At 38.6% G+C, this 19809-nt stretch overlaps 1 protein-coding gene across 7 annotated transcripts in view; it reads right to left on the reverse strand.

The window, feature by feature from the left end:
• The window catches only part of STXBP5 (syntaxin binding protein 5), a 166140-nt gene extending 150746 nt beyond the window's left edge, over positions 1 to 15394 (reverse strand). For all 7 annotated transcript variants that reach the window (XM_007112878.4, XM_007112877.4, XM_055087449.1 and 4 more), the window contains exons 1-2: positions 15140 to 15394; positions 13807 to 13904 (exon numbers count right to left, since the gene is read on the reverse strand). In XM_007112878.4, the coding sequence (XP_007112940.1) occupies positions 13807 to 13904; positions 15140 to 15295 (254 nt within the window). In that variant the 5' untranslated portion in view covers positions 15296 to 15394. The remainder of the gene's footprint in view (positions 1 to 13806; positions 13905 to 15139) is intronic.
• Positions 15395 to 19809: the final 4415 nt, after the last annotated feature.

The following is a 19809-nucleotide window of genomic DNA, read 5'->3' on the forward strand; positions in this document are numbered from 1 at the left end:
CATCTGAACTAGTTCTAATCAACTTGATAGGAATATGCTCAAAACAAGAACTTAAGTGTTTACCAAAGTTTAAGATAGTGAAGAACATCTCATTTTGTATTTTATGACCTATGAATGTATTTGCAATACAAAGCCTTTGTCAAATAGCAATTATTTTCACTGTCATAGTACAGTACCCCTAACTCTATAGTTTCATCTGCTTGACAAACATCAATTTAAAAACCTCTTTTTGAAGATCATGTGTTTTTCACCTATAAAAATTAATAGAGACTTCCTATTTCTCGTCCAGCACATAAGAAATTTGGAAGTTGTCATTCTGTCCTAACAATAAATAAAAAGCTGTTCAAACTAAAAATCAACAACTCTTCTTAGATTCACAAGACAAGTGAGGTCACAGGGCAAATGGCTGCCCCTAAAATTGCAGACACAGATAGGCCAATACAGAAAATCACAACTTACTGAAACAAACCAGCCAGCAGACACCTCTGCAGGAATCAGTGCTGGTGCAGGAAAACCTAAACTGTACTTGATGAACTGCTGGAGGCCTAAAGTAGACAAGTCTGTTAGAAACTCCAGGACGACCCAGTCATGGGAGGGATCCCCATACATTAGTGAGTTTTACCTCCATGGGCTCTACCAGGTTCTCACAGTGACTATCTGAGAAAAATCCCCTTGTACTTCCAGGAGGGGGAAAGGGAAAAGCAACCATTTTTAAATACACTGGAACGTTCTGTTCACAACAAGGTCTGCCCTCTGGAGAAACTAACGAGAGCCTAAACTGCTGGGGGCTTATCAGAGCCTAACTGACCTGAAGGAAGGGAAATATCCAACTTGAACCCACTCTAGCCACCCTGACTCCTCTGAGGGAAGTGGGAGGAGAGGGGAATTGAGGAGCACCTGTGTGCTCCACAGTCCAGAAGCGCAGGCTCGCTAAAAGGCTACGACCTAATAGCACTTCCCCTCCCCTTACCACCAAAAATGGATCTAGACACAGACCTTACATCCTTCACAAAAATTAACTCAAAATGGATGGTAGGCCTAAATGTAAAACTCCATACTATAGAATTCCTATAACATAGGAGAAAACCTAGATGACCTTGTGTATGGCAATGACTTTTTAGGTACAACACCGAAGGCACCATCCATGAAAGTAAAAAATGGTAAACTGGACTTGATTAAAATCTTCTGCTCTGTGAAATGCAGTAGCAAGAGAATGACAAGATAAACCACAGACCTGAAGAAAACATCTGCAAAAGACACATCTGATAAAGTACCATTATCCAAAATACACAGAGAACTCTTAAAATTCAACAATAAGAAAACAAACAACCCAATTAAACATGAGCCAAAGACCTGAACAGACACCTCACCAAAGAAGATATACAGATGGCAAATAAGCATACGAAAAGATGCCCCACATACGTCATTGGGGAAATGCATATTAGAATAAGGAGATACCACTACAAACCTATCAGAAGAGCCAAAATCCAGAACTGACAACAGCAAATGATGACGATGATGTGGAACAAAAGAGCTCTTGTTCATTGCCGGTGGGAATACAAAATGGTACAGCTATCTTTGGAAGACAGTTTGGCAGTTTCTTACAAAACTAAACATACTCATACAATCTAGTAGTCACACTCCTTGGTATTTACCCAAAGGAAATGAAAATTTATATCCACACATAAACCTGTGCATGGATATGTAGAGCCACTTTTTCAAAATTGCCCAAACTTGGAAGCAACTAAAGACGTCCTTCAGTAGGTGAATGGATAAACAAACTGTGGTACATCAGACAATGGAATATTATATAGCACTAAAAAGAAATGAGCTATCAACTATGAAAAAACATAGGAAACTTAAATGCATATTACTAAGTGGAAGACAATCTGAAAAGGCTACTTACTGTATGATTCCAAATATGTAACATTCTGAAAAAGGCAAAATTATGGAGACAGTAAAAGGATCACTGGTTACCAAGAGGTAGGGGAAAGGGAGGGATGAAAAGGTAGAGCACAGAAAATTTTTAGGGCAGTGAAACTGTTCTATACGATAATATAATGGTGGATACATGTCATTATATATTTGTCAAAGCCCACAGTATGTACAACCCCAAGAATGAACCCTAACATAAACTATGGACTTTGGGTGATGATGTGTTAATGTAGGTTCATCAACTGTAACAAATGTACCACTCTAGTGGGGGATGCTAATAATGGGGGAGTCTGTGCCGAGTGGGAACAGGGGTATATAGGAAATCTCTGTACTTACTGCTCAATTTTTCTGTGAGGCCAAAACTGCTCTAAAAAGTAAAGTCTGCCAAAAAATTAATATGTTAAGAAATGAAGCGAGCCACATTCTCATGATTATAAGGGTGGACATAATTTTTACTGCTCACTCACAATTCTAACATCCTGCTAGTCTGCTATTTAAGCAAAACTATAATGTGCACTATTTCTACAGTAAAAATTTAATGACATGCTAAATTAACCATGAAAGATGCATAGGTCAACATTTAAAACTTCCTTAATCCTACACAATTATAATATTTTACAGTAAATGTCAAATGGTATTTGAAAAATTGTCAGTCAACTGCTTTCTTTTCATGTGAGTGAAACATCAAAACAAAGTAATTGCAGCATCTAGACTAAAATATAATTATAGCATTAACTGGGTTGAAATAGGCCCCTAGTTACATCTTCCACTATTATTTTGAATAAGAATTTTTTATTATTTTTGAATAGAGTGGTTCAAAAATATTCATCCCTACTATTTACTGCTTTGGAGTTAGGACTGTCTCTAAAGGGGTCAAAATGAATTATATTTATTATCACAGGCAATTCTTCAGAATGGCTTTTAATACATAAATATACTTTCAAATGAACCATTTGCTCAGTCGTCTATGAAATATAGTCATAAATAATCATGGTCTTGGGCCTCCCTGGTGGCGCAGTGGTTGCGCGTCCGCCTGCCGGTGCAGGGGAGCCGGGTTCGCGCCCCGGTCTGGGAGGATCCCACAAGCCGCGGAGCGGCTGGACCCGTGGGCCATGGCCGCTGGGCCTGCGCTTCGGGAGCCTGTGCTCCGCATGAACCATTTGCTCAGTCGTCTATGAAATATAGTCATAAATAATCATGGTCTTGGGCCTCCCTGGTGGCGCAGTGGTTGCGCGTCCGCCTGCCGGTGCAGGGGAGCCGGGTTCGCGCCCCGGTCTGGGAGGATCCCACAAGCCGCGGAGCGGCTGGACCCGTGGGCCATGGTGGGTGGGCCTGCGCTTCGGGAGCCTGTGCTCCGCAACGGGAGAGGCCACAACAGGGGAAGGCCCGCATACCACAAAAAAAAAAAAAAAAAAAAAATAATCATGGTCTGGGTTAAAGAAACAAAAAGCAACATACATTCTCACATATCATATAACAATCTTTTATCCCAGCATCCATTCTCAGATGCTTAATGGCTAAGTTCTTAAGTATGGCCAAGTGAATTTTAAAAGAAAAATAAAACACATTATGAAAAATACAGTACAAAGACTGCATAGATGGAAAATCTGTTTCAATACTTTTCCTCCCTTTCAAAAGACAAAAAGGAAAAAATACACAAAAGGAAAGCAATTTGGCAGAAAGTACTGCAATAGTTGATGCCACTAGATTTATAGTCACTTTTGGCAGAGTACTGCTGTGAAAAAGCAGAGGTGCTGCTATTACAAGAAAAGATTATGTACTTTCAAGAAAGGGTAGGATTAATCACTCTTCAACAGACAACCTCACCAGGAAAAGCTTCAGAAGTTCAAGACAGCCCTTATTGAAAGGGAAACACAACCAAAAACCATAAAACAAAACATTATTTAACAATAATTACCATATAATTTCTAAGTCTATATTATTTTGCAATTAACATCATGTGTTTAGCAAACCCTAATTTCCAAACGAAGACTGTACTAAAACCAAAAGTATTAGCTATTGTTTTTAGTTAAATACCTTTGTATTCACTCCCAGATTAAGGGAATGTTACTCTAGATCAATGCTCATTTTTAAATCATAGCACCAGTAAATATAAAGAAATATGCTCAGCATGTCATCATTTCATTTGTCTTATATAACAACTTCCAAAAGGATTAACACCAGTTGGAGAAATGAAACTAAGGAGAAATTAGCCTTATTTAATGAATAAAATTTATATTTACTGCTAATGAAAAACGATGTAAACAGTGAGCAACTATAAAAATTTTTCATGGCGGATATAATGTTTTCAATTTGTCCCATGTATGTTCATTCCAAGAAGGGACATGCAACATATCTGACTCTTAAAGAAGGTAACCATGCACCTAAATTTGTTTCTAAGAGCTTTATGAGTTTTTTTTGTTATTGTTGTTAATACATTTTTTCAGGTTATTTTCTCCCACAGTGTAAATGATTTATTTTTAATCAAAATTTGCAGACATATAAGAAATCACAATATTTTAATAAAATGTTTACATTCACTTTTATTTTTTAAAGTATCTAAATGTTTCTACATAGCTCTATATAATATTAATGAAAATATTAGGAAAAAGCTATAAATGCCAATATATTTTAAATTAAAATTAGGAAGTAAAGGGCTCAAACAAGCTGAATACTTCAATAATAGAACTCATCCCTGAATTGTCCCCAAACAATGCCTGATAAGTCATCTTATCATACTAATTATAATTCACCAGAAAAATAATGCATCTTTCATAGGATCAAAAAATACTTATGAAAATAATTTAACTTGGTATATAGCAGTACCATATATCATTGATTCTTTAAAATAGTTTTCTATTTATGACTAAAAGATTAAACTGATATGCAAGTGTAATTTATGAAACTTAACTATAAAAATGTCAGTAGTAATTCCTTCCTGAGTATTCCTCTCCAATTTAAAAGCAAGGAAGCCTAATAAACTAAAGCAGGGATGGTAAATTTCAGCTTGTGGGCTGAATCTAGTCCACTGCCTGATTTTATAAATAAAGTTATATTGAAATATCTACACTCCTTCCTTCACATATTGTCTATGGCTGCTTTTGCACTACATGGCAGCATTGAGTAGCTGGGTCAGAGACAATAAAGCCAAAATATTTACAATTTAGCACTTTACAGAAAAAGTTTGCAGACCCCTGAATTATAGATTTAGACCTTCATTACTTCACTTGTATACACACACACACTCATCTTTTAAATGATCTTTAGTAGAGAAGATATTAAGCTAATCATTTAAGAATCTGTATGTTGGGGGCTCCCCTGGTGGCACAGTGGTTGAGAATCTGCCTGCTAATGCAGGGGACAAGGGTTCGAGCCCTGGTCTGGGAGGATCCCACATGCCGCGGAGCAACTAGGCCCGTGAGCCACAACTACTGAGCCTGCGCGTCTGGAGCCTGTGCTCCGCAACATGAGAGGCCGAGATAGTGAGAGGCCCGCGCACCGCGATGAAGAGTGGCCCCCGCTCGCCACAACTAGAGAAAGACCTCACAAAGAAACGAAGACCCAGCACAGCAAAAATAAATAAATTAATTTAAAAAAAAAAAGAATCTGTATGTTCTTTCTGTTTTGATTTTATAATTGTATATTGACCACTGTCCAATTTCTGGCCTCTTTATAAGGCAGAGGATACTGCTTGATTCTGATTTGCACTGCTTTGGACTCTACTGCATCTTCTCATATGCTGTAACATTTCTGACAGTTTATTTTAAAATAAAAATACCTCAATATTATAGCTATAATTTCCAAAAGGACTAGTTTTAGCCATTTAATGACTATGTGATATTACGTATAAAGGATGGTAATGTAGAAATTTAGATTTTAAATGCTGAATTAAGAAAAAGATTGCTACATGGGTGGAAAAAGGGATGGAATTAAAACCAAAAATACATCACAAAGAGAAAGGCACTGGGCTTTAAAGGATTACTTTAACAGGGAAAAATGTATTCTAGACCAGGGGTCCCCAACACATTAGGGCTCCTGTTAGGAACCAGGTCGCACGGCAGGAGGTGAGCGGCAGGCGAGCCAGCGAAGCTTCATCTGCGGCTCCCCACTGCTCCCCATTGCTCGCAGTACCGCCTGAACCATCCCCCCTCCCCCATCCGTGGAAAACTGTCTTCCATGAAACCGGTCCCTGGTGCCAAAAAGGTTGGGGAACGCTGTTCTAGACTTAAGGAATCACTAAACACATGGCCCATTGTGGAACACTGAGTAGTAAGGAATAAACTGTCAATGATTCTTTCCCCTTCCCCTCCTTCTACCCAAGCCCCAAAATAAAAACAAAAGTTACACATAAAACAGAGCTAGTATCCAAATTTCTTTAAAATGAAATACAAAAGAATGAGAGATTAAAGCAATTGGGATTGCTAAATCTGCAAGTAGATGACTGTTACTTAAATTTTTCAAAAATGTTAAAAATTGTAATAACAATATGTGGAAGACAACTAACTTGTCTTTCTTCTTTGGTGTTGCAAATAAATATAAGAAATAGGTTTAAATTAAAGTACAAGACCTATTATATAGAAACCTGAACATCTTCATAGGAAGAAGTTTGAGTAATTAAATCCAAAGGTACTATTGATATTTTCTGCTTACAATGATTTACATCACATGTGACTAAGGCAAGGGAGATGTATCAAATACCTTTTGGTAGTCTTTTATGATTATATTTGATGAACTCTTAGTTTATTTTACAAAAATCAAGTCAACAGTCACTTTGTTTTGCTTCCTAGGCAGTTTTATAGTACTATATTATGTTTAATAAAAGGCATTCAAATATAAAAGGTAGTAGATAGTAAAACATCCTTTTCTCTTTGTCATTCTGCTATATTCTTAAACAGACATCTGTTTAGTTCAAACCAAAGACATTTCATTAATCTGCAATCCCAAGATACTGAATGTACCTTCCGATGATGATAATGCACCAAATCAGGACAGGATATTCTCATTTAAGCATTATCAATCACAAGGCTGACACTCTGATTATTAATTTCCTTCTTGTAAATAAGGTGTCACTTCCAATGCATGAAGTTAAAGTCAAAAAGTGACACCCAAAGCTTATCTTTTATTTAGTGATAATCACCCCTATAGTCCACTTATTTACATGTACATTGTTAGTTATTACTTTTCCAACTTACTATACAATCACTCAAATTACATGCTAGCAAGTCAATGAAATTAGTCTCTATTAAATTTCTTACATAAAAATTAATAAAATCATATGATTAGGAACCCAGTATTATTTTTAAGCAATCTCATTTTAATTTACATCCTGACCATTAACACCCAATAAAGGAAAGTAAACTTTGTTAATAATGTTTTAAAAATGGCCTAAGTTTCCTATTCATTAATGAGGCCCTACCAATTAAACAAAGGAAAAGCAACAACCCACCATCCTAGTATTCAATGTGAGCTGCTGTTTCATCAACGAAAAAAGTGTATCTCACATGCTTTTTCCTGCTCCCTTTTGTAAATAAAAGTCTACAACTGTGCATCTGCTGACTTATTATGAATGCAGGCAATGGGTACAAAGTAAAGGGACCCACAATGGGATTGAGTCCAACACTTCACCCTCTTTAACAGATACTCAGAACAACCAATCAGAAGACAACTCTAGACAGAGATGGTCCAGAGCATGCCCAAATCCTCCACAGAAAAAAATTCAAGATCCTAGAGCCGGAAGGACTCTTAGAAATCACAGATCCCAATTGCCTCATTTTACAGAAAAGGAAACTAAAGCCTAGAGATTTTAGTTGGCTTATCCAAAATTAGTCTGAAGACTAGAACACAAGCTTTTAATGAGGGAATTCTTCCAACATTCCTTTACCTTTTTCTGTCAGGATGGCAAAGTCAAGTAATATTTTTAAAAGCAAATTATACTAAAATAAAAATGGAAAACAAAGAGAATACCTAGCAGAAGTAAAAACCCATCTTACTTAAAGCAAAAAGGCTTACCAAGCACAGACTCGATTCCCCAGTAATTAACATATCCCTTTTCAATCCCATTCAGATTCCATCATACCTTGTTTCCCTCCATAGGAAATTTACTGCAAAATAACTGCTTCCAGGCAGATACCTTTTCTGGTAGTTTCTAAAGTAAATGTGCCTATTCTCCTTGCTGCAGTAATCCACGCTGAGAATCACAACCTATAGCTGACTGACACAGTACTCATTCTTCCTTTTATACAAAGTCCTCTTCAGTGAGGAGCTAAGAGTTGAGAAGTAAAAGTATTTCAAAGTCCTTGTTTCTCCTCTATGGCTAGAATTTCAAACGACTAGAATTCTTCTATGAACAAAAAGGATGGCGGGGTAGAAGAGTACCAAAAATTTGGCTAAATTCTAGCTTAACTGTTTCACTTTTAACTACTTTGAACAAAAATCTATTTCCAAATCTTTTTTCCAGTTTTGTTAATTACAATAAAATACAGTTACTAAGCAGCAAGTCAAACAATGCAATGCTAGCTATCTTATAGTACAAAGCCATTAAACAATCATTTATCACCTACTATGTGAAACAAACTTTCACAATCATTTATCACCTACTATGTGAAACAAACTTTCATGTATTATCTTATCACATCTAAATAGCAATCCTGGAAACTTGTGGTTGAAAAGAACACAACCATTTTAAAGACAAAAACAGTACTTTAAGACCTTTTCCTTCGAAGACTGACTACATCAGCTACAAAAATAATGAAATTAAGGCCTGCCTACACAGAACCTGGCAGCTAGTTGCTTCTCAGCAAGTATTTGCTGAAATAAATGAATGAAAGAACTGAACATTAAAGCCATAGAAAAACTTTCATATTTATAATAATATCATATTGAATAGTCACCAAAACAGTCCTTGCATGGTCCTAAAAACATACACATTATTGCATTTAATCCTGACGCTCACTTCACGAGCTAGTTGGGTTATTATTCCTACTTAACTGGTGAAGAACTAGGACAAAGTGTAGTTGTTCTCAACCAGGAGCCCCTGGAAGTGTGTGAGGGCATGTGGGTTACCACACTAACAGCAAAGGTAACCCTGGCATTTAGTAAGTGGGAGCCAGGGATATTAAATAGCCTGCAATGTGCTGGGCAAACCCACAGAATTATCCAGCCCCAAATACTAGCACTACTGAGAGACACTGACCAAGGATAAATGGACAAAGCCAAACAGCTAACAGTGACTTTAAATTATTTCGATTCAATAACAAAATCCAGGAAATCACAGAGGACCAACCCAAAGGAAATCAAATGTAAAAGCGTATCAAATTCTCAAGCTAGAATCAGTCTAGGCTACCTTCTCAAAATGGCAATAGGATAAAAGTAAAAGATTACATAATTCCAAAGTCCACATTACTCTGCCACCCTCTTTACCAAGTTTTCCATTTCTGTCTTGTAATTGCCTCAGTGCTGTATTTGAAAACTTTATCATCACCTTTAGTTGCTCCCTCTAAGATGTGACACAAAGAAGTCATCAAGTCCTTCTCCAGTTCCCATTCTACTACCCCTGCTTTGGATCCACTTTACTACCCATATGGATTTAGTTACATATTAAGGTTCCCTTGGTTCTATTCTTTTCATCCATGACACCACTGCACTATTAATCATCCTAAAAATCACAAGGTCTTCCTGAGAGCATATCTCCTTATATAGCTACAATGATTCCTTACTGAATAACACCCAGATAACTCAGGCTAACACTCAAGGTTTTCCACCTACTGGTTCCTTATTTCTCCCTCCAACTCAATTAGGATCACAATTCCAAGCAGTCCCTAGTATTCCTCTGAACTACCATGATCCCTTTTCTCTACTTTTGCCCACACTGTTAGCCTAGAATAATTTTCCGACTCCTCCTTCCCTGCTATTCTCAAGCCTCATCTACTAATGTGCAGAAGTGTCATTAAACGCAATAAACTTCCCTGTAATTTGCCTTTGTGTTATGTCAGTAGACCCTAAATAACTCTTATTTCAATTATGTTTATCTAGTTCTAGTCCTTGAACATAAGAATCATATTTCATTTCTTTTGCATACTCACCTAGAACAATATATAGCTACTTAGAATCACAAAGTTGTTTCTCGAAGAAATCTAATACAGCACCTTCATTTTAAAAGAAAAAACTAACTCAAGGACACACAATTCTTTAGTGGAAAGACATGAACAAGAAAGAAGGCCACAATTCATAATCGAATGTTAACACTTAACAAGTGCTTGTTAAATGAACTCCAATGTACAGAAATCATTTTTTAAGCCTGCATTCAGCAAAATTACACTGCAATTTAAAAGACAAGCCCATGCCTTATCAAAGCAGAGACTGCCTACTATATTTTCCACAAGTCAGGAAGACAATAAATGAGATCCTTTGATAATTTTGATACTTAAAAACTCAATTTTTTACAAAAATTAAGTAAATTTTAAGGTCCATTTTTTGCCATAGTCCTTGAAATACTCATACATAAAACAACCTTGCTGTGTTTAGACAAAAATACCTTAAAAATAACATCAGGGTAGCCCATAGTTACAACAGACTATGAAGCAATTCGAAATTATACCAGTAAACCAGGAGTCCAGATAAGGACAAGAGCAGAATTACTAGAAATGCCTTCATCCTTCACTTAGAACCTTTTTTCTCCCCTTTACTTATTCCATATGGGGACAGATGATTACTTTATCTCAATAGTTCTGATGCTTAGATTACTCAGAAGAACCAAACTGTACCTATTTCTACATGGCAAAAGGAGGAGAATTAAGATAATTAAATCACTACTGTACAACTTGGCATATAAAATTATGCTTTCCTGCTTCCTATCAGTAAGTTCATTCCAACCTCATATTCACTCCAGAAGCCAAAAAGATTGAACATAAAGCATGTTTATAATGACATCAGCCATTTGCTATACGTTAATGCAGCAAATACACTAAATTTATCTTGCTTCATCATTTGTTAGATACTGTTCAAGGATTCAGATTTTCACAATTCTTGTCTACAAACATTAGATATCAGATGTAAATTCTTCATCATTGTTTCTCTAACCTCAAAACAGATAACTTAGTATAGTCCTCCAACATTTAGGAAGACATTCTATTAGTTAAATTAGACAGGCAATTCAAATTCTAATAACCCAGTCCCACTTTTGAAAACCTCCTACTCTGCTCCACAGTTAGATGAAAGAAGACTTTATTTACAAGTATATTTCTGCTTTGAAAACTCTTTTAGAACAAATGTATTACAGACTACAAGAGTCTAATATGAGAAGAAAATAAAGAGAAGGACTATAAGAAGCCAAATGCAACAGTGAAAAATATAAAAGAACTAGGGCAAGAGAAGAGACTTATTATTAAGTCTGCACATTAAACCAATATGGAGCTTTGAAATAAACGATAGTTGTCTAGCTTTCAAAACAAAGAACAGAGAAATTAACAAATTTTAAGCCACGTATGTAGAAATTATATAAAAATAAAAAGATCTTAGTCTTTTTATTTTAGATAAATAAAAATATTTTTATTTTACTTTAAAATAAAAAAAGATTTCTATTTTACTTTAGATTTTCTACAAATCAAAGCCATAATAAAGCTCATAAGCTTATCTCCTACTTAAACCTAACAGAAGGAATGACTAGTGGTATTACTGGTAGGCAAACCAATTTATCACTCTGGAATGTTCATATAAATCTCATAAAAAGGTAAAGTAAAAATATATTTGGTAAACTGCTTTCCTAACTTCACTGTAAATACAGTAAGAGAGGTTCTAAAAAAAATTTAGAGTTTAACTGTAAATTACAGATTCACTTTTCATACAGTATTTAACTATAAAAAATGTATAAAAGCAAAAGACATATAAGTGATGATTTTGTACACTTGATCCTTGCTTTCATTTGACAGTTAGCATTAGGCCTAACATTTTAATTTTAACTTCTCCCTTTGTGTAATTTGCTAATTCCTCAAATGTAGTAGGGGTAAAAAGTCTTGTCTAAGAAAAATATTTGATTTTATAAAATCAGCCTTGCTTGCGGTACTCATGATTATATTAAGTTATAAAAGGCGCAGACTGGCTGTTAAGAGAAAAAAGTTATGTACCGTAAGAAAATTGAGACCACACTGGGTCTCAACTGGGAAAACAGTAAAAATTGAACCCACTTAAAAGGAAACCAAAATAATCTAAAAATAACTGATTTAATTCAACTTTTTTTTCCCCCTTTTAGTCCAGAGGTGATACTCTTTTGCTGTGAGTAAAAAAAAAATTTGCTTTTCATTCTAAACAGTCCATCTGGATCCAATACCACACTACTTTGTCACTACACGGGGTTTTGCTGAACACTTAGTACCCACACTACCAAAATTAATTTTATTCCCATCTTCACAAGACTAAAATAGGAGCCCTAAACTAGAAGGTATCGATCACTGGATACCGGAATAAAAATATCTATACAATTGAAGTAAAAAATATTTTAATGTCAACTATCTAGATATTTGGGTAAGAACTATTTAGATATACTGTCTTAGAAATTCAGATTCAGATCTAGCCTTGTCAGATTTTACCATTTTTACAGGTATGAATGCACTACTGGTGTTTACTATGAATGACAGACTTCACTTAGTAACACAATTCAGTGAAAACTTTTATAAGCATTTTGAACATAGCACATAATCACAAATAAAATATCCTGATACCACATATAGCACTACTTTGAAATGAAGATTTTAAAAGATTATAAAAGAAGGTAAGACACATGTTTAACTCAAATGCAGGCTCCCCTCCTCCTTCTCAGGAGCCAGAGAAATCTAACACGTGGGGAGTAAAGTTTCCTGCTCCTCTGTGTTTCTTATCATCTAGTGTTTTTTTCTATTTATTACCCACATGTTACTTCAATAATATGTAGGAAGCAGATATCCTACTGATGGATGAACAAAGCATTTTCGTTTTAAAATCTTATGTTTAAGTTTAAAAATAAGGGCATTTAGGTTAATATGGGTAAATATCATAGTAAAAGTAAACACAATTTTATTTCTTAAATAGTTTGAGAGGAATTGTGAAGTATTCTCCATTGTTCAGATTGAAAAAATTATCTGGAAGAATGAGTAGGTATTTGGGAAAAAAATGCTATGACAAAACAATTATAGTTCATGCATAACCAATAAAAATAATTCTCTATACTAATACTTAAGAGTACAGCCAACCTAACAGTATTTACATATACATAACAAACGTAGACCATGAAAGGGAAAACATATCAAGACAGTACACTTCTCCATTTGCATCATACTAAGAAAATGCTCTAAAACTTTTAGAAGTAGCAATACTTCATAACTATTTATATAAAACTTATATTTGTTTTCTAATGATTTTTCTAGATGGACAAGTCAGAAACAAATTCAAATTCAACCTCTAATTCATTAGAATAATAAATAATCATACTTTCAACATCTACCATGCACAATATTTTTAAGAAAGCAAATAAAATGTGCCTTGTGCTATTGTCTTTAAACCTCATCCTCAACATAGTCCGTTCAATAGACCACTAGTATAAGCAGATATATTTCCCCTTAGAAACTTCTACTTCCTTGTAAAGACAGTAATTATTATAGCAAAACTTTAGAACTCTATGTGGATACGTGTTTAGCTATTATAAATTGAGCTGAGAAACATCACAGCAACATACAACCTGCATGCAAGTATAATCATGGGGAAAGATCCAACCACATGATTTCACATAATACCTGATCATACCATTTCTTTGGCATTAAACAGGAAAAGCAACTAATCAGCAATACAGAAGGACTGGGGAGTAAAAGTCAAAAAATAAAATTAAATTAAATGAAAGGATACAGCCTTAAAGCACCAGTCTGAGTTCCCACTGCCAGGATCTTCTGTACAGGATCAAAGGCCAGGGCTGAGGGTTGATAGGGAAATCCATGGCGAACAGTCTAGGGATGGGCAAGTGATATCACAGCAACCAAGGCAGAAAGAAAAGTTTTAAAACAGAAAAGTCAATAGAGGCATTAGAACCTAGAAGCAATTATAATTGATGCAAAACACATATACATGCACTGCTATAAAAAAAAAAACCAAAACAACTATGAAGTCTACATCAAACAAAAACCTATGCACATAGAATCTGAAACCAAAGAAAAAAACAAACAAAAAAACTAACCCAGTGTTACATCTTAATTTCTGCTTTTCCATCATAGTGGTAGGCTTTAGAAGAAAATTTAGTATTCTATACTATTATGTCTGAGAACAAATTACTGAAGTTTGCAGTGGTCAAAAATTCTGTATATTCATTTAAAAATGCAATTCATGCTTTTTTTCAAGTGTGATAACTTCATCATTACTTTATTTGGATGCTAAATACAAGTACTTCTAAGGAAATGCCGTCATAATTACTTTAATTAAGGATTCAGTAAAGCAATTAGCAAACATCTATCTCATCATTTTGCAACTGTAACAGAATGAAAATAAACAGCATATATTTTTGCATTTTGCTATTAAATCCTTAATAATTTTAGGACACTGGGGCAAGAAAGTATGTACACACTTTTAAGAAACTCTGACTTACGAATGAATGCCTGGTATTAATACCAACACAAGTTTGTATTTCTCATTGAGCAGCTGGTGAATTAATTCGCTGCATCATTCTTTCTGAATTACAGACCGCTATGGCAACTGTCGTGCCATTAATAGGCAAAAATCACAGCTCTAACTTTTTCACCAAACACAATGATAGAAAGACCCTATGATTTCATATTTTAAGCCTCCTACCACATTTTAAGGGAAAAGTGATGAGCAAATATCTAGTTGAACACGTTTGGCTTTTTGATAAACAATATTCATTAGACACTGTTCCCAAAGGAAACTTGGAAGTCACTGAATTATGTATTAAAATGCTTGAATATAAAAGCCATAAGATTGAGAATACGAATTAAAGGTCAGTATAAGATGTTAGAAGCAACCTTGAAATGATTGCTGCACGTGAAAATCAACGAAAAGGAGTAAGATGATGTCAATCTCCAAAAGTGCCCACCAAGCAAAGTGTGCTAGAGGAGCGAGACCTTTATTCGAGGTATGATTATTATTGGCGCTCTATCCCTCGACTCGGGTGTAAAGCCTGAGTTGCCACTAAAACGACCCCGATTTTCGCGGGGCTGCGCGCTCCGTTCACCTTGCACAGCTGAAAGTGCTCAGACTGGAGCGTTTCCTGGATCTCGGGCTCCCGGTTCCCAGGCGGGTGCTGCTGTTGCAGCTGCTGCTGCTGCGAGGCCGAAGACGAGCCGGCGGTCAGGCCGTCCAGCACCTTCCTGATGTTGAATTTCCTCATGGTTTCGGCGCGGTCCCCCGCAGCCCAGGAGGGGAGGTAAGGAGCGTCCCCAGGCGGGGGGGAGCCAGCCCGGGCCGAGGGCAGCTTCGACCGAGGACGCGGAGGAGTGGGACAGAGTGTGAGTGTGAGGGGAAGGAGGCAGCTGGAGAGAAGCAAAAGATAATCCGAACAGGATATACTGCGACGAGACTGCCGCGGCCGCCAGAACCCCGGGCGGCGACCCCTCTTCCTCCGAGGCCGCCGCTGCTCGCCGCGGCTGCTGCGGCGCCGCTTGAGCCGCCGCCGCCGCCGGCTCGCTCCGCGGCCCGGCGGCACAGCAGTGGCGGCGGCGCCCCGAGCCCGCTTCGCCCAGCCTCACCTGGCGGCGGGCTGACTCTGCGCCGCGCCGCCGCCGCGGCTCGCCCCCGCTGCCGCCGAGTCCATGGCCCGCGGCCCCGCCGCCCACCCGGGCCCCGCAGTCGCTTGGCGCTTCCTCCCGCTCCTGCTTCTCCTCCTCCCGGGGGTCGCCGGCTCTCCGTCCGCCGCCGCCGCCGCTCGGCCTCCTTGCCGCTCAGCGCCGCTGCCCGCCGGCTATCGCACGCAGGGCGCCCGGGGTGGGTCCCCGCGCTCTCCGCCTCGCTCCTCCGAGGCTGGCTCAGCCCGCCCTCGCTCCTTCAGAGCCCCGGCTGCGCTCCTCAGGCTCCGCCGCCGCCCGCGCTCCCGCCCGGCCGCTGCCTCTCGCCTGACAGGGCGCCTCGGCACACGGCACCAACGCCCGCTCGGAGCAGCAGCGGCAGCCGCGGTAACAGCACCGGCCGTGGCGGTGGCGGCAGCTGGGCCTCGGCGGAGCCGGGCTGCTGAGCATGCGCACCGCTCGTACCCACCCCCTCCTCCGCCACTGGAGTGGAGCTGGGGCTTAAATTATCCTCTGCGAAAATCCCAGACCGTGGCTAAATTTCTCCCATCTCAATCGCCTTGCCAGAGGATGCAGCTGCTTTTCCTGCAGCTGGGAGAGTAAAAATGTTGATGACTAACAAGCAGCAGGAATCCTTTATTTCAAAATCGGTCACTGAAGCGGGGGTTTATATTCTCACCCTTTAATGAGGCACACACTCCCGGCTGCTGGCTGCAATATTATTGTTGTTGCTTTATTGATGGGCTTTGTTTTGGATTGATTTGGATTTGGATTTTGAAAAACAGCGTCTAGACAACGGTTATGTCTGTGGCAAGGGGATGACAGACTTAGAAAGGTACCAGGAAAGGAGATGAACCTAGAAGGGGAAATATGAATTCTTTCCTGTAGCTGTTACTGTTGGTAGGATGAAAGCATGGCCAATGGCAGGTAGCTGCTAGAATGGGAAGAGGATGCCAAAGGGAAACGGCTCCAGGGCTGGGTGTTTGCCCCCACCCAGTGACACGCCAGCCCTGGATGCAGTCTGCACGCTAGCGTGGGTGGAGATGGGAGCGGGGGCGAGGGTGGAAGTAAACACAGCGCGGACACTCAGACCTTCAATCCGCCCGGTAATGCTGATTATCCACTAAGTAATCCCCAGAAGCAGTAGCTTCTCCACTCTAGCAAGGGGAAAGGAGGGAAGAATGAAGTTTTCGCTCAAACCTTTCCACTGCTTCACGGTCACAATCCCACTTGGATGCTTAGAGACAAATATCTGGCTCAAGTTTGAAGAGGAGAGATTAATGATGCGGGTACCCTTTCCCGAGAGTGAGTTCAACAAAGAAAGTTGGATGGGAAGCAGAGGTACTTGATTAGGAAGGATGTAGAAACTAAGGAAAACGTAAAGAAGTATGGAAGCCCATAAAGACTAACTAATTCGTGGGGAGGGGCTGGAAAGGAAGGACACTCTCCTGGGCTAGTAACTCCCTACCCCTGATGGTTCTCAGCTACTGAGGGTTTTCTGAAGCAAATCAGAAGTGCCCGCCCTCTACTTTGTGATTGGCCGCCTACTGCCCTGCGCAGGGAAATTCTCGTCACAGTATTGGTTGATGTGACAGGCTTTCAAGAACCGTCAGCAAACCAACCACGACTGGGCCTCAGGGATTTCGGCAAACGTAGTTCTCTGTGAAGCTTCCGCATCAAAGGGCGATGGTTTACGCTTGGAACCTAGAAAATTGTTTTGTGTTTTAATATTTACTGAATTACTCAGTTAATTCACTAGGTGTAACGAGCGATAAACCAGATTTGAAGATTTTTCTCAGGCTATTTCCAAGTGGCTCTGAGATTTTTGTTTACCAGTTTAGTCCTCTGAAACACATTTTATTGAGTGTGAGACTTTGTGCTACGTACTGAAGACGCAAAATGCAGCTCTTTCAACAAGCTCCCTAGTCAAAAGGGGGCAATCCTCATGTAAATCAGTAATTGTGAATCGCTGTGATGAGCTCATTGATGGCATCACGCAAGAGGAAATGAAGAGAGTAAATTAATTGGCCGGAAAAGGCCCGGCGATGGTGAATTTACCATGGTTCAGTCCAGGTGAGGAGGAGTCGACCAGGTGAAGAGGAGGGAGAAGAGCATTGGAAGGCAGCTGGGAGGTGATCGGAATTACCTGGGGAGCTTTTTAAAAATACAAATGCCTCCACAGGGGTAAATTGCAAAACAGAGAGATCACTTCCCCGCAGAAGTTTATGATCCACCTTTTCATCTAGTTTGAAAATAAATCTGTTGGATGATTTGTCATGATTGGATTATGAAACCCTTTGGAGAAGGGACAATTTCTTGCTGAAAGGCCTTGTGGTAGAGTGGAAAAATCCTAGGCTTTGTTGTCTGCCAGACATGGATTTCAGTCCAGACCGTGGTAATGTGGGCAACCTCGGGCAAATTCCTTACTGTTCCTAAGGGTCAGATTCCTCATGTGAAAAATAAAATTAATACTACCTGCTTCCTAGGGTTTTGGAGGATAAACTAGGGGGAAAATGTAAGGTTTGCATTACATTAGTTACACATAGTAGAATGGAAAAACTACTCTCAGGGTCCTTGGGGTGAAAGGAGCTTAAACAGATCACCAATTTAAGCCAGTCCCACCTTTTTGACTTGTGGAATTTTGTTTTGATTTTCATACCTCATCCCTCTCATCAGATTTTGAACTCATCGTGGCATTCCCAAAACTTTGGTTCATAGAGGAAACGTAGAATTTAAGATGAATATGGAGCGTATCTGCTACTGTAGGTTAGCTTTGTGAACTTGCCGTCTATCTTCTCCTAGCTCAGAGACATATCCAGAATTCTGTTAGGTAAAAAAAACAACAATGCTCCCAAATATCTACCTTTATGATGGCAAAGATAAAATAATGGATCCTCAAACTCATGGTATTTCTTGTTAGTCAGTTTAAATTGATCAATTGATTTTTAAATTAGGATTTTAATTTAGAATTAAAATTAATTAGGAATTTAAAGTCTAAAATAAAATGACTCAAAATTCAATAATTTGTATTATTCCTTTTAAAATTTAGCACATAGCATACCCATAGTATTTACCCGTAGTAATCTCTCAACAAAATTTTATTTATTTATTTTTGTTTTGTTTTCATGAGTGAATCAGTGTGCTGATTCAAAACAATTTAATAGATTTCTGCCTTTGGGTAAGTGACATTCTCCCAAATGGAATTCTTTCTTACCTGCTTTCTTACCTGATATTGTAGCCTTCTTTCACTGTCATTTTTACCTTATACTCACAATTCTCCCTACAGTTAGGAGGCATATGTCTTGGTCTAACCTGACTGGATCAAAGGCAAACACCTGAAATAAGCCAACCCGGGAGATCATCTTCTTTTGGGAATCGGGCATTGAGTCATAAAGATGCTAATTAGTTTCAACTAGAAAGTCATGCAGAGCTGGGATTAAAGCTGAGAGTGCGCAGACGTCTATGGAACCCAGGAGAACAGAGCAGACACACAAACTACACACAGAGAAGTGAGTCTAGTGAGGTAGAGAGAAAAGTCTCCATTCCTGACTTTCCAGTTCCCAGTCTTTATTCCTTGTGAAATCTGGCAACACTTTCTTTCCTTCTTTGTGTAAATGAGTTTGAATAGGTTTCTTGTTCTTGCAGTCAAATATTCTGCCAGAAATTTAGCCACGACCTGCCCAAAATGTAAAGGAATGTAGAGATATTGTAGCCTTCTTTCACTGTCATTTTTACCTTATACTCACAATTCTCCCTACAGTTAGGAGGCTACTGCAGGAATCCAGCAAGGAAATGGTGGCTTAGAGTGGAACGGTATGTGGTGAGAAAGGGTCAGACTCTGGATTATATTTTAATGGTAGAGCCAAGAGGATTTGCTGACAGGATGGTGGGTATCAGAGAAAGAGAAGAGGCAAGGATGATGCCCCTGTTTTCTCCTAGCTCAGAGACATATCCAGAATTCTGTTAGGTAAAAAAAACAACAATGCTCCCAAATATCTACCTTTATGATGGCAAAGATAAAATAATGGATCCTCAAACTCATGGTATTTCTTGTTAGTCAGTTTAAATTGATCAATTGATTTTTAAATTAGGATTTTAATTTAGAATTAAAATTAATTAG

This window comes from Physeter macrocephalus, chromosome 10, assembly GCF_002837175.3.
Source record: "Physeter macrocephalus isolate SW-GA chromosome 10, ASM283717v5, whole genome shotgun sequence".
NCBI lineage: Eukaryota > Metazoa > Chordata > Mammalia > Artiodactyla > Physeteridae > Physeter > Physeter macrocephalus.